The sequence below is a fragment of the Harpia harpyja genome, chromosome 9 (genome assembly GCF_026419915.1).
Source record: "Harpia harpyja isolate bHarHar1 chromosome 9, bHarHar1 primary haplotype, whole genome shotgun sequence".
NCBI classification, from domain to species: Eukaryota; Metazoa; Chordata; class Aves; order Accipitriformes; family Accipitridae; genus Harpia; species Harpia harpyja.
Window position 1 is genome coordinate 11533688 of NC_068948.1, and position 16009 is coordinate 11549696.

The following is a 16009-nucleotide window of genomic DNA, read 5'->3' on the forward strand; positions in this document are numbered from 1 at the left end:
AACTTATGAGTATCAGGAAGTAGGAATCTATGACCAACTTCAAATACATGGTGCCTGTTTAGTGTATGGCTTCGCGTGTTGCAGATTTCCATGAACTGTAAATATTACTCAGTGTATTTTTTTTCCTGCTACTCTGTCACTTTCAGACTTATTTTCTAAGTAGTAAAGAGCTTGAAATACTGGCCCCACTGTAGAATTGTCAGCTGTGTTTCCCCAGTTTGAAACCATCCTCCCAGTGCAAACACAGGCCACACTAGCATGGAAAATTATGTGCTTTATTTGGGAGCCCTGACATATTATACATATATATACATACATTCCATATGGAGAAATTATAGAAAAAACATGATTTGAAAAAGGAGGCAATTAAGGTGAAGTTGTAAACATCACTAGCCATTTATGTTCTGTTTTGGGTTTTTTTCCTGTTTTTCAACCAATTGTTTACTAACAGACAAGTCTATATAAACAGAAGCCACCTGGATTTGTTATGCATTTCAACTGATATGACTGTGGAAATGTCCCAGCTCTCAAATCAATATAAATCTTCAAAAGGTTTTGAGTAGTTAAACATCAAGTAATCCATATAGTAGAAGTCATAGCTTCGTTGTCTTTGAGAAGGAGAAAGCTGTGCAAAATACTGTTGTGTAATTTTAGTAGTAGTTCGTTCTTCATTGGAGTGCCTATCTTTAAACTTGGGGAAGGTTAAATTTTGTGGAGCACCAATTAAGTGCAAGAAAAAATTTGCATCTTCTTCCATACTTTCAAATTTCCCAACAAAGTCGTAGTCTATTAAACATGGGCTGCAAAGCCTATTGACATGATCCCAGTGGATATCCATACCCACTGGTCTATGTACGTCCAGGAGATACTGAATGAACTCTTTAAATTTGACTCCAGAGCCTGTCCTTAATGCTTCTTTGGTGGCATTGACACGGTATCTGGAAATGATGGCTTTTCCAAAAACCGGGTGGTAGTAATTGTTTGGATGTTCAAACTTGTCCCGAAATGCAGATACCAGCTTTTCAAAAGGTTCACGAATAAAAAGCATCTTTGTGTAAGTGTTGAGCCTATGATAAATTCCTTTGTGGTCAAACCCATCCAGTCTTTTTAAATAGTTTCCATAGTGCACTGTGTTGTGCTGTATGTCTTTTGTGGAAGAAGCCAGCCCATTAAGAACCATGAGTACCCGTTTCCAGTTAGAGCAGCCAGCTTTTGGTACTTCACAGTATAAAACTCTATATTTATCTTCTACAAATATTCTAGAAACATGATAAGGAGTGATTATTCTTCTGTTATTACTCTTGTATTTAGAACAAGTTTCCCTCATAATCTGCTTTCTTTCTCTTTGGATCTGATAGAGACTTTTCCACTTGTTGTTTCTATCCTCAGATTTAAGCGTGGGCAGGTTGAGAATGGAGCTGTTCATGGAAATCAAAATTGGGCTCTTTTTAATTATAAATCTCCTCCTCCGTTTATGCAGCCTGATGGAATTAATTTCTTCACCTTTCTGTTGATCTTTCATAGCAAACATTATGCTGCTTTGCCCTCTGTCTGTGCTTTGAAGCTTTGTGGGCCCATTTTCAGATAGGTGTAATGAATCGTTCTGCTTTACCATTGTTACTCCATCTGCAGTGTTTTTTCTTATTCTATCCTGGTTATCGCTGGAAACACAGTCCTAATGGGGAAAAATAGATTAAAGATGTTAGTAAGTGAGAGAGTGTTTGTCACTATTAACAACTCGTACGACTTTAATGTGGATCTTTCATACACTCTGAGTTCAGCAGAATTGTACAACAAAATGCTTTGCCACAAGTCCTCAGTGCTGTGCCTACATTGTGGTACAGACTTTTCTCTTGTCATCTTGTTCTGTGCTTACATGAAACTCAAAGGTTGAGATGAGTCTGAACTGGTAAATTCCGGTTCAGGTTTGGATTTAACTGTGTTCTAGGTGGTGCCTGCACGCAGACTGATAGATACTTTTGTCTTAGGTAAGTTACCTTTTGTGGAAATTTCAAAGACATCCAAGTATTTTGAGGACTGACTTAATTATTCCAGACTGCCTGTTGTCACACAACTCTGTTTCCCACCCTGCCCTTTTAGTAGCTTATCTTTGTGGCGAGGGCAGTTGTGCACAGAGTGAAGCCTAACAGGAGGTTTATAGTGTTTGTAAAGTGGAGTGAAGACGTAGAGGGAGCAAGAGTGGGAAGAAGGAAGCCAAAAGGGCTGCGGTGAGAACATGGAGGCTTTGCAGGGAAGTGGGTTTGGTGAGAGCAGCATGAATAGGGACCCCAAAGGGAGGCTTGAGTGAGGTGAACCTGGGACTGAAGCAATTGAGACTTGATGAGAAGCAGTAAGGGGTGTGAACGGAGCTGTGGCTGGGATTAGGCAAGTGAAAACAGAGTAAGTAAAGCAGGTCTATGGATAAGGGGTTTCTGGGACCTGCTTTCTTTCATTAGGTGGATCTTGCTGGTTAATACTTATTCTGGCATACAGCCCAGATGTGCTCCATTACTTCCTGCTTCTGAAAGCAGCTGAGTTAAATCCCTGTCTACATGTCTATGCCTCTAAGACTAAGATTAGGTTCTGGACAGTGTTTAACTACATGTCATCTCTGTTTTGAGAACTCACCTGGGAGCTGAGTGGCATAAGAACCACTAGGGAGTATTTCAACAGAGGAAGCAGATGTAATTGCGGAATGTTTATTGCTTACCCAAAATACTTAATGTTTATTTAGAGATTTTACAAATTGTAAATTTCTGATTTTCAGTCTTTATTTGCTCCCTAATAATATTTAAAACTGGCTTCAAAAATAAGATACTGGGTGAATTTTAAGATGTACAGTATGAGGATTAGTAGGGTCATGTTCTTTCAAGGTGGCATCTTAACCTTAATTGTAATAGTGATTTTACAAGTCTCTGTTGGCTGAAAAAAGCGATACTATAGGTAACTTAAACTTGGGCTGCCATGGAGGTTATATCTTGCTGCATCCTTCTTTAAGGGTGAGAGATTAAAAAAGAGACTCGGTATTCATTACAAAAAGCACTGATGACAAAAGGAAAAAAAAATCAGATCATATTATTTTGTAGGGGACTTGTTTTAACTGATAACTATTATACAAAACTCAGATCAGTATTAAACCCAGTTTTTAGAGTACTATGCAAGTTGTCGCAGAACTTAGGCTTCTGAAATGTTTTACTGGCTATTCTGGTAGTGGAGGTGGTATGTGATGTGCAGACTGGGAAACCAGCTGATAATTTGTCATACAAGACACTATGTATTCAGCTGTTGGGAGTGATTGTTGTACTCTGCAGAGGTTGTTTCTGGTAGTCAAAGGTGTATTAAAGTTTTTCTCTGTAAAATAGCAGATGTGTTTGTAAATATTATGCTTTACAGAGTGGCTGAAATTCCATCTTATTTAGTCATGATATGGCTGATATTTCAAGGTTATCAAATTCAGACTTCCTAGATACTCGCACCTTTAATGATGACGATGATGATGAACCTACAGTTTTCGGGGAAATTAAATGCCATGATTTTAATGTCTTCTGTCAGTGTAACTTCATCCAGAAGGTCAAGGTGGAGCTGTAGAGATGCAGTGATGTCAATCACATCACACTGATTTCACCAGGCAACAGCATTTGTGTAACAGCTGGCAGCTGCACAGTTGTTCCTTTGCATATTTTGCACTTGTCCTTTAACTATGAAGTCAGTGACAGCCCACTGCAGCCATTCGCTGCTGCCGTGACTGTGCTAACAGCCACTAGATGGAGGAATTTCACCAGTATTTTTCTTTAGCCTATTTTTAAGTACCTCTCAAGACATTCATTCGATCAGTACGATTTCATACAGAATATTAATATGTACAAAGTTTACCGTATCTTTTAGCAATATCCAGTCTAGGGAAAAACTTACAAAACTAAAGTTGCATAGCTTATCAAATTCATATTTCAAAAGGAAAATTTGCACTTCATGGCAAAGCTTTGATGCATCTTTCCTTTTCAATGCTTCATCTCCAGTCTAGTGGCCTTATCTGAGCCATCTCTATCTGTACTCCATACTCGGAATATGGGTACAATTTTCCTTATGTACTTCCGAAAACTTACTTTTTTTGATTGCTGGAATCCCATGTTATATTTTATCCCTAAACAAAGAAAGAAATTAAAGTCATTATTTAGTAAAGATAAAAACATTAGTATCATTTTTGCTGGACTGATAACTGTGTCCTCTTGGTAACTAAAAGGAAAACAGGAACAAGTTCTGTTAATGCAATGATAAATAGACCAATGAAGAATCATAATTAATGTATATTTCATAGTAACAACACTCCTTGGAAGGCCTCTTTATTTATAGACTTCATAACAATTGTGAAATGGAGTGAATGTCTCTACTTCCCTTTTACAGATGGGGAAACTGAGATGGAGAAAAGTGATTGCTTAACCTCAGCTAAAAGGCCAGTAGCAGAATGAGAAGCAGCTGGAATTTGTGATCCCAGGTTAGAGCTTTAAAAAGCTGTTCTTTGTGTATTTACCTAAAGCCGCGTTGTTTCTCCTCCCCTCCCCTCCCAACTTTGGATAGTATGGTGCTTAATCATAGCAATAGCTTGCATTGAGGTACTATCCTTTGTAAAACCACAGCAACACACAGTGGAGTTTATGTATAAGTGAGGTAATGTTTGTAGAGGTTTGGAGAGAGAAAACAATACAGAATTGTGTTTTGCTAAATCTTCTGGCTTCTACAGTGATGTCTATCTGAAAGTATAACAATCAACGTGAAAATCCTAGAAGGCAGCTTTAGCAGATGTGTAGGATCTCTTTACTGTTCCTAACCTTTGCTAAGTAAAAGTTAATAATAGAGGAATGTATAATGGAAAACACTTAATTATGAAATTAGTTTGGGGTTTTTCAGCTTATAAAACTGCTGTCATCACTGTCACTGTTGCTTGAGAACTTCAGCTGCTTGAAGACTTCATTAAGACTTAATGTGCATTATGAATCCACAGCGTCTTTGACAAGGACAATTACAGGTAAAGATATTGCAAAGCATTATAAGTGAAAACATCACTGGGATAGCTCAGTCCCATCAGATTAATTTTCATGGTACCATGAAAGCTCTCAGAAACACCATGCATGCATAGTTCACATTGTACATTATTGCAGTTAAAGCAGCAAGTCCAACTTAAATGATCAATCATGTTTTGTTTTTTTTTAAATTGGATCTACAAACTGGTGTTTATAGTAGAGTGAGTAAAATTGCTGTGGTTATTTCTATGCTGTTAGAGCTCATCTAGCAGTGCTCATTACTCTTTTGGTTCATGTTTGAGCTTTAATTCCACTGCAGCAATTTGTTAGCAATAAACTTAAGTTAAGGTGGATGGGGATATTGTGGTTCTGTGCCTATTAAAAGCAAAGGGCATATATTTTTACTTTGTCAGAAATAAGTTCCAGATATCATATAGAAGGAATCTTAAGCCTTTTCCTAGCTGCTTATTGAAAATGTTTAACTGCAAAATAAAGTCAGAAGGTGCATTCTAAAGAGAAACAGAGCTGATCTATAGCATCCTTGTGTGGTTTCTGGAGTCTTAAAACTGATTGTGTTGCACCAGACTTTAGGAGATGTTATTGAGTTGTTGTCCAGTTCTTGATGTGATCGGTTAAAGAATGACACTTATTCTACTGCTGTGTAATATGTTACAGGGCAATGAAGGTATGGAAACTGCTGTCCAAAAAGAATAGTAAAAACTGAGCACCAGCACTCTGAAAGAATTGATACTAGAGAATGGGTGATCTGTTTAAACCATGAAAATGTTCTATTTGTCAGCAGTTGTAACCTCTTCTTTTTTTGCTAACTGTAAATGCATAACTTTTAAGCCACTTGAACAAGATCTGTGTTGGCTGCTTGGCTCCACTCTTAAGGCATCATTAATACAGCTAGTTGGAGTAGTTGCTTAACTCTTACTTTAGGCTTGCTTGTAGCAGAGCTTGAAATTAAATATTATTTTCCTTATAAATTCAGAATATTGTCATGCTATCTCTTCTCTTACAGGCAGATATCATATGTGTCAGGTACAGTTTTGAAAAGCTAACACAGTTAAATTTAGTCTGGTGTTGTGGGTTGGTCAATTCTCATTTTCTATGGATATCTTTGTTTCTTGTGTATATGTAATATAATCCACTTAATTCTCGTAACATTATTATTACAGACAATAGTCACCATTCTGTTCAGTACTAATTTATTGCTCTCAAGTATTTAATTTTTGGTCTTTCTTTAAACTGGATTGAGTAGCGTGAAGGTACGCCTCGTCCTCTGTAACAGATCGTGGAGATTTACTTTGGCTGTCAATACTGTCAACATGCATATGCAAGAATTTGCATATTTAAATATTTTTCCTACTGTAAACTAGTTATGCCTACCAGTGTAAGATAGGACAATGGTTGTGTCAACCCTCCCCAAAAGATAAGATCATACAATGTCTGCAAATCCTGTCCCTTTCTGAAAGAATTTTGAGCTTTTCACAATTGAAAACTGTGCTGGTTTTGGCTGGGGTAGTTAATTTTGTTCATAGTAGCTAGTATGGGGCTATGACTTGGAGTTGTGCTGGAAACAGCATTGGTAATCCAGGGATGTTTTCGTTACTGCTGAGCAGTGCTTACCCAGAGCCAAGGCCTTTGCTACTTCTCAGCCCACCCCACCAGCGAGGAGGCTGGGGGGGCACAAGGAGTTGGGAGGGGACACAGCCGGGACAGCTGACCCCAACTGACCCAGGGGATATCCCAGACCGTATGACATCACGCTCAGTATAGAAAGCTGGGGGAAGAAGAAGGAAGGGGGGGATGCTGGGAGTGATGGCGTTTGTCTTCCCAAGTCACCGTTAGGCATGATGGAGCCCTGCTTTCCTGGAGATGGCTGAACACTGCCTGCCCATGGGAAGTGGGGGATGAATTCCTTGTTTTGCTCTGCTTGCGTCTGCGGCTTTTGCTTTACCTATTAAACTGTCTTTATCTCAACCCATGAGTTAACTCACTCTTACTCTTCTGATTCTCTCTCCCATCCTATCAGTGGGGGGAGTGAGCGAGAGGCGCTCTGGTGCTTAATTGCTTGCTGGGGTTAAACCACAACAAAAACATGAATAGGCGAGAAAAGACTAGGTTACCTATCAGAAAACTGAGCAAGTATTTTGGACAGACTCAGATGCAAATATCAGACCATTTGCTGTGACCAGATTGTGATGTAAAAGGGTTAGGTTTTTTTTTTCCCTGTGTTTGTTTAGTTGTGGTCATTTGTCCTGACTTCAGTGGCAGCAGTGATAGCTTGTAGCAAACCCGTGCACGTTGTGTAATTACCTGTTAAAGTTGGTATGTATCTGCCATGAATAATAATTATTAAAAAAAAAACCACAGAAGTGCAAAGAGCAGGTATGAGAACTACCTTTTTTGTCATTAATTATGAATAACTATGTTTTTGTAGTAATGTTTCATAAAGGTAACTTATTTGAGATTAATACTTTGCACTGATATGCTGTGCTTTAAAAAATTAAAAATAAATGCTAGTAGGAGATGAGTATTTAAAAAAGTGATTCTTCATTTACTGGCTTTAAGATGTAATCAGAACAACAATTCATGTTTAATGTAAATGTTTGGTGAAGCACTTGCCAATCTCTTCAATGTTTTCTGAATTTGACTTCTAAAGTTGGCTTCTTCTAGCTGTCTTTCTCATGATACAGTCTGTCACTTCAGATTTAAAGCTACATGGGAAAAAAACCTCTTAAGTGCAGTGAACTCAGAAGTTATATTGCACAGATCTACTATACTAATCAAAATCTACATTTAATGTTATGCTACCTCTTTACTATTCATGTTACTTACCAGCTCTCAGATGTTATTGCCAAAATGGTAATTTTTTTTTTGCCATAAATAAACTACTGGTGTCTGCTGCACCCATGTGAAGTTAGTATTCGTTAAATGTTTGGTGCCAGATACAACAATGACCAACATCTCACTAGTGCTCAGAGAGAGAATAGCTGAGAGACAGAATCATTGTATCAATTGTATATCATTTATGTCGGTTTTCATGGTGGTGTTCTTTTCTCTTCCCCTTGTGCAACCATGATTTTCCAGACCCGAACTTGGCCTATGTTTTATGTCTGCTTTTGTTGTCTTTCATGAAATACAAGCCTTATGCTTCATCCAGTCCTACCATATAGTCAAAGCCATTGTGAGCTTTTCTTTTTTTTTTTAAAATGCTACTAGCAACACAATAAAATGGCCTTTATATTCCCTGTGTAATGTTATATAGCTTTGCCTCTCTGCCGCCTTCTCTATCTCTGCTTGAAGACCTAATTTTGGTTTGCCTCTGGTGTTTTCCTCTGTTCTGAGACTACACTACAGCTGAAATATTTTTTAATAAAAATGATAACTTCAAGTCTGCATCTGTGACTCCATCCCTTAATGGGCTTCTGTGAGCAGTGTATACTTGTTTGCTTCATCCTAACTGATTTGTGAAATATACTCTGGAAGGGCTTTTACTATCATTGCGTGAACATCTGTGTCAAGTGTCCTGTCTGCATGCACTCCAGTCTTAGGACTTTACTCAAAGACAACAACATGTACTTAAATTGCAGAATGAATAGTAGACTAGTACTCAGAATTCTGATTAGCTGAAAAATTTTTAGTTTGAAAAGGATTTTCCCCAAAATACTGGTCAGATCATCTTTTTCCAGGTGTTCTTGTGATTTAAAATGAACTCAGCTTGTACAGTATAAAAGAACTGCTCATTTCTGATTCTAACTTACTTTGGTGTCAAATTGTTTACATATTTGAATTGGATTACTCATTAAAGAAATTTAATTATTTTTAAAGTTGCTACCATTGTAAATTATTTGGGTTTTTATATATATATATAAAATACATATGTAGTGTACATATTTGGAATACTTTTTAAATATATAAACCTCTTGTTAGAAAATGCTTTTATTTTGAAATTGAGACCTAATTAATAGATACACACATATAAAGCTTATTCTGTCTTAATTGTATGCTATGTATATATCCCTTTTATATTTAACATTTATAGTTTATGTGATTAGGGAAAACCCACTCAAAAGTCCCTATCTATGCTACGTACGCAGTACCTTGTTTTAATACAGATGAAATTGAGGCAAAGTAAAGAAGGCTTAGCAAAGCTGTAGCACATCTTAAATTGTGCGTCAAGAAAGAAGCAAACCTATACAGTGAATCTATATAATCTAACTTCTCTGAGTCCCCAGTGAAGCTGCAAGTATGCAGTGTCACTTCCCACAGATGAGTAAACATTTACAGTGAATGCTTTGGTTAAATGATACACTGCCGAGCTCTTGTCAAAGCTAAATGCTTAGTGACAGGACAGGCATCGTTGTGCCTTACAGAGACTTGTGAAGTCATGTATTTCTGAGACAGAGTGTCTATTTTCATGCCTGTATCACACTAATTGTTGCAATGGTAAAGATAACACAAACAAATTTTACTGTATTCTATATGAATGACAGGTTGCATGAAAGAAAACCTTGAGCCTCTTGCAATTTGACCAAAGAATACGTCTGTCACTCTTGAAATGAAAGCAGTCAAACACAGTCTCCATAGCACCTTTTACTTTTATAGCACCTTTTTGTATTTGGTTGCAAAATAATTATATGTATGACAAGAATGATTTTACTTATGTATGAATTGCAAGAGTGAATTATTGGGGAACTCATTTGTAATGCAGCTTTTCTGGAAAAAAATTAGATGTTACTGTAAATATTTTTTTCTGATATCTGTTGCTACAGTATGTACCATGTAGTGATTTTTTTTTTCCCTTTACACCACAAAGTGTAGTAAGTTATTTGTTACTATTCCAGCTTTTCACATGTGAGAAGCAGAGGCTAATAGCTGCATTTGCCAAACTGATCTGATTTTTAGGTTGTCACACTTTGAATTACAAACTCACATACTGATTGTCTGAAACCCCCATGTTACCGGTCAAATCTTACTCTGAAAAATTTAAATCCGGACTCATACAGTGAGTCTTTAGTAATGTCTAGATTAGAATGCAGGTATCTGACTTTTAATCATGATGTTCAGTTCACCACATTGCAGATGATTGCTCAAGTAATGAGATGTAGTTTATCCACTGAAGACCAAGGTTTGGGGGCCCAGATTCTGCTGCACATCTCTGGATGTGTCGGATTCTCACTTACATGCTATCCAGGCCGTTGGGTGTGTGAATCTTTAACATGCTATGTGTCAGTGGACTGTGGGCTGTAGAAATGTTTCCAGCTTGTGTGAAGCTGGCCCAGTAGAGTTGAGGACTGAGCTGCTGAGAGAAGGATCCTTCAGTAAACTTCGTTGTGGGGCACATGGACTGCACGCAATATAAAGCTGCAACTTCTTGAAGAACCTCACTGTGAGAATGATATATTTTTGCCTCTGGTAGGTTGTGTGTGTTCCAGGGGAGTCTGATTTTTATAGCCATGATGGAGAGCAAGGACTGTTAACTTGAGAGTAGTTCTTTTTGTTTCCATGGTGCGATGTTAGTATTTCTCCAGATGCAGTTATTGGCTCCTCTTCAGTGTTTTCTACAATCTCTGTTTTTGGCTAATATTTACAGCCCTGCCCCCCCCCCCCCCCCCCCTTTTCCTGCTCTCAATATTCATGCTTCTATTCTTTCCACTAATTTCCTTCCCTTTACCTTTCTTTCCCTGTATAAAGAATTCTCAGTCTCTGCCCTGACTCTGTGATCCAGCACTTTTGAGGGTGTAACAAAAGCTAAGTTTGTAATAATTCCAGAAACAAGAATGTCTGCATTTGATTAATTTCATTTTAACTGATCCTTCCTCAATTTGAAACTTGTTCTATCTCTTTATCATTGTCCTTGCCAGCAATGTTGTTGCTAAAAAAACCCAACCAAACAACCCCACCCCCCCAAAAACCAAAATCTCTTATAGGGAAAAGCTAGCTGTGGTACTTCATAGTCTTCAGAGGGATGTTCATTAACAGCAACATCTGAAAAGACTGCATTTTTAATCTAATAAAAATATACTGCATTTGAAGTAAGATTTATAGAAAAAAATATATTTCTTTTTTGAGTGCAGTTAGATAAAACAATGTTTATTTGTTTTCTGTACAAATGCTAAATCTTCTTATGTTCTTGTGCCTCTGTGGTTTAGGTACGCAACATCGATCTCCCGTTACGCTTTGTGGCAAAGAACCTGATCCTTAAGTCCATCTTGCTGATTTAAGGAATCTGAAAACTTAACAGACAAGTTTGATCGTTACTTCCATTGTGCAGAGGAAGATGAATACAATGTTTCTGTGGCTATTTCCCATTCTCCAAAGTAGCCCTTTGGAGCTGTAAGTAGTTAAGCATGACTCTTTGCATAAAGAGCTGCTTTTTTCCCTGTTTTGGAAAGGCATGAGAAGTTTGACAACCTACTGAGAGTTAGGGGTTTTATATCTCTTTATGAGCCTTCTTTCATATATGAGTTCCTTTGTAAATCAGGTAACTCATTCTTCCCAAGTTCTTAGCTTTTTGTTTCAATCCTACCATTGCCAAGCATGTAATTTTTAATAGTTTAAATGCAATCTATTTGAGGAACTTTGAACTCTGGTTTGTGGCTTATTCTTAAGCAGTTGTTGTGGTGAAGTAGAATACTTCCCCAAAAAGATAGCCATTCACCCTCATTTTCCCTTCTCCTGTGCAAGTATTGTGCACAAACTGAATTACTTTATATTGATCTTGTGCTTTTCAATCAGAGTCAGCTTCAGAGAGGTAGGCATTGAATCTAAGTGAAACTGTTAGCTTCATATTTCTAAACCAGGCAAATCTTCAGTTTCTCCATCCCATAGGCAGCAGGCAATGCAGTACTGTGCTGCATTTGTGTCATGGGGTACTTATGATGGTAGCAGCTTCTGTGCACTTCAGTTGATTAAAACACGATTACTCTGGCTTTTTGTGACTGAAATGACTTTCCATCTTAATGAAGTAAGGGAGTCTCTGGACAGAAGTACTATATGGGGAAAGCAATGCAATTCTGAAGGGCATACCCTGGAAATAATTAAAAGCGTTAGGTTCATCCATCAGTTTGAACAAGAGAAAAATTACAAATGGGAAACCAAAGTAGAGATCAGTACACACGTTAAGTGACTTTCAATGTTTGTCACTTGAAGACTTTTGTACTGTTAAAGAACTTGATATTCCCAGTTCATTTGTGGTACCAGTAGCTAATCCTGTATGTCTGAATCAAGCAAAACTGCACAAAGTCGTCATTTTGAAGCACAGCACTCGCTGAGTTGTAGCTGCTGCCATGTTGTCATTGCTTCCCTCTTGATTCTCTGATTAACTCCCTTGTAGCCAATACTCTTGACATAATGTCCCTCTTGACATTTTAACTTGGGCCATCCTTCATGCACAGCTTTCTCTGCTTGTTCCAGTAAGGTATTCTTGGAGTAGAAGATCACAGTATGGAGGTGGCACCCAGTGTTTCTAAATGTGGGTGCCACCTGAGTATAGTGTTTATGTCTACACAACATTTCTCAGACGAAATACCCATGCTAGCCTCCTGCTGTTGTTTCCCCCTCATAAGAGCTTTGTACCTCTTGGACAACTTGGCTCATGTCTGTTTTGCTGTACGTATTTTTTTTAAGTGTACTAGTAAGAAATACCATCTCCTGAAACTTCTGATTATTTTGCCATTGTTTTAAACACAACTTCATGTGAGAAATAATTGTTTTGATACGGTTTGCCTTGCAAATTTTTTGATGCATCAGGGCCAAAGCAAGAGAGAAGAAGAAACGGTGGCATTTTAGAGGAATAAATGCCTTTTGAATCAAAACCCAATTAAAGTGTTGCTGTGACTACCTGGTAAGCCCTACCACCTACATATCTGCAGTGACTTTATTAGCTGAGTATTGTTTGAAACTGTGGCGTTAGTCTTGTGCAGAAAGTTATTAATTTACATTCAGATTTTGTAACGAGGCTTTCTTTCATCTGTCCTCTATTGTTGAGATTGTAAGTTGTTTGAAGAGAAGATTTATTGTATTACTTGGAATTCAAAAACCCTGATACTTCTTTGACTTGCAACATGCTAATTGAACAGGTATATGAACCCTTAAAGAAAGACACATACTACTGTGTTTTTTCATAGTGTTAAGTTCTAAAATGTACTGAATCCATCTCCTTGACTAAATAATCGTGTAAATTATACTTGGTCTGTTTCCCTGGTAGCCAGTAAAGGAAAGGGAAATGCATGGTACCTTTATATTGCAAGCTTAATTGAATGAATACAAGAAGCTGTTCATGAGTTTATTATAAGGAAGGTACCACTACTTGTTTACTTTGTCTTCTCTTTGCTATTTAGCCATCCTAATTAGTGCCACTTTCTGACTTAATTTATATTCAATAAGAATTCTATGAAGAAAGCAGAAAAGTCAAGCCTATGCTATTGCATTCCCCATTCCTTCTGTGGACCTATCCCTGGGAATATCGTTAATTAGCATCATTAGCTTTCAGGCACTGTCAGCAGTTACTTGCAATTTCTACTTAATACCTTTCAGTTATTCTCCATTCTCCTATTTAATATTTGCATATTGCCTTCATAGTATGACTTTGACAAGGACATTATACTTTATTCGGGTTTATTAAAAGGTAAAAGCTAAGGTTTAAAAGATAGTACTGCATTTATATTTAGTAGGCTATAAGAACTATTCAGGTAACCAGAGGAGTTTCAATGAATCTCAAGCAAGCACTTCATGTAACTTGTGACTGTAGTGGAGGAGTTAGCTAGCCAGAATAGCTCACCTAGAACCCCAGAAACATCTCAAGAAATTGTGCAAGGAGGACACTAAAGGACCTACACCACTTCAGTGGTCTTTCTATTGGAGGGAAGACAAAGTAATACAGGTAGAGTTCTGGACTGCTTTCATGTCACTCTGTAGAGACATTTCTCTGGGAGAGAAGGCATAAATGGAAAGAGAAGGCTGCAGGCAAAACTTAAAAGGTAGATATACACAGGCATGCCTCTGAGTGATGAAGACCACTGATTTGATAGATTGACTGTGGATCAAATACCACAGATATGCATCCAAATGCAGTATGTTATGATGTTGTAATCAATTAGCTGGAACTGATATGGTTTCCCTGTCTCCCATTCTCATATTTAATTACTAGACAAAGTTTTCCTAGTATAAAAGATCAATATGTAGTATTTAAAAAAAAAAAAAAACCAAACAAAAAACAGTTAACATCTGCAACTTAGCTACAAAACGTGGTGCAAAAGGGGTGATAATTGGACAGACTTTGATTCATGACCTGTGAGAAACAAGCAGGAGATAACAGTTCTGGGAAAGCTGGGTGCGAGGGGTTGAACTCTTTGCCAGGCCTTTTATTCCTGACTAATGAGCAACTGAAGGACGGTGGTGATTTTCTGTTAGTCATTTCTCACTGGCCCTACTCTTCTCCTTTGTGGAAGACTTCCTGTTAAGGAGCTCACTTGCATTCCTTCTCCAGCCAGATTTTAGTGACTGATTGGTAGAACAACTTGCTTTCATAAGAATAGTGTCTTGGATTGACTTTCATATCAGTAAGAATGAGAGGGGAAATGATTCTGCTCAAAAACTGAGTGCTGACTACTGCCAGTATCCATGTGACATTATGTGGTACTTAGGACTTGTCCAGAGCTGGAAACCCAGGTAGGAAGAGTCAAGGTGCTAGTCTGGAGTTTTAGCAAGCTTGAAACTTTGTAAGGGTAAGTGCAGGCCATTTTAAGATGTTCTGAAACTTTTGGAACTCACAATTTAACTTTTTTGTGTAAAGCCAGAAAAAGTGGCCATTATTTAATTTTAAAGTTTATGATGTTTTCTGGAGAACTGTCCTACTCATTGACTAAATACGGTCAGCCTAAGATGCTATCCAAGAAGATAAATGATTGAGTAATCACTAGTAATTCAAGAAAAAGCCATGAAGTTGAAAGTGGCAAGACAGGTATATATATCCTGAAATGATTTGGGAATAGTACAGATCTCTCTACTCTGAAGGGTTTGTGCCTTGTTACCTCACTTAGTGATCCAGACCTTTGTCTGTCTTTCCAAGGTCTCACACAAGTGAATACTGAACTTAGTAACAATCTTTCTCTTTGTTCTTCACAGTTCCTGCTTTCAGTGAGGATACAGATATTTTAGGGATGAACTTGCAATCAAAAGTAAGGGGAAGACATATTTCAGTGGTATTTGGTTTGGGAGTTCTGCTATACTCATGGCATACTTTGCATGGCTTGTGTGAAGTGAGTCTTCCAAAAAGGTACACTTCCTTTCTGCCCAGAGAAGGAGTTGTAATGACCCTCCACCAAGGCTATGATTGCATGTTTCTACTTTGGACACCACGTTGAGGGATTTGTCTTTAGCAGCATGTTTCACCAAGAGTGTGTTGTATGGCAGCTGCTCACCTTTACATCCTTGAAAATAATAACAGTGCTTTCTCCAAGAAATTGGAGACATGCTCTAAGATAGCTCTAAGAAACGTACTTAAAACAGAGAGGAATGAAACAGACTTATTCTACCCAGAGGTCTCTAGTTTTAATACTGTTGAGTCTCCAGATGCTGTAATGTTGTTTTAAGAAATTCAGGATAACCAAGCAAAAGCAAAGCACAAATTAAGTGAACTGTTCTCAAGTCCAATTAATAAAGAAACAAACAACATGATGATGTGTTTAAAGGACTTCAAGGCTATAGTGGCAGATGACATGAAACTACATCAAAAATCAGATGCAGAGAGAGTGGTGCCTATGCCTGGCAAGACAGTGCCAACAGGTCAAAGTGGCAGTCAGATACTGTTATTGTCCATGGAGGCCACCAGGCATATCAGGAGGCGCTTCTCTATCAGTAAAGTGGCAGTTTGGTGTTCATGCTTTCTCCTTGACTATGTAAATGTCCATGAAAATTGGTTGTAGGACACCTGGAAAGCAGGCCTTCATGTCTGCACAATTGTCAAATATCTCCTTACC

The 16009-nt window shown here is 37.9% G+C and overlaps 1 protein-coding gene across 3 annotated transcripts in view; it reads right to left on the reverse strand.

Moving 5' to 3' along the window:
- Window positions 1-261: 261 nt before the first annotated feature.
- Window positions 262-16009, reverse strand: part of CHST8 (carbohydrate sulfotransferase 8) — a 191042-nt gene continuing 175294 nt past the window's right edge. For 2 of the 3 annotated variants that reach the window (XM_052798254.1, XM_052798253.1), the window contains exons 3-4: window positions 4104-4141; window positions 262-1675 (exon numbers count right to left, since the gene is read on the reverse strand). In XM_052798254.1, the coding sequence (XP_052654214.1) occupies window positions 533-1675; window positions 4104-4141 (1181 nt within the window). In that variant the 3' untranslated portion in view covers window positions 262-532. The remainder of the gene's footprint in view (window positions 1676-4103; window positions 4142-16009) is intronic. The other variant, XM_052798255.1, reaches the window with a different exon arrangement.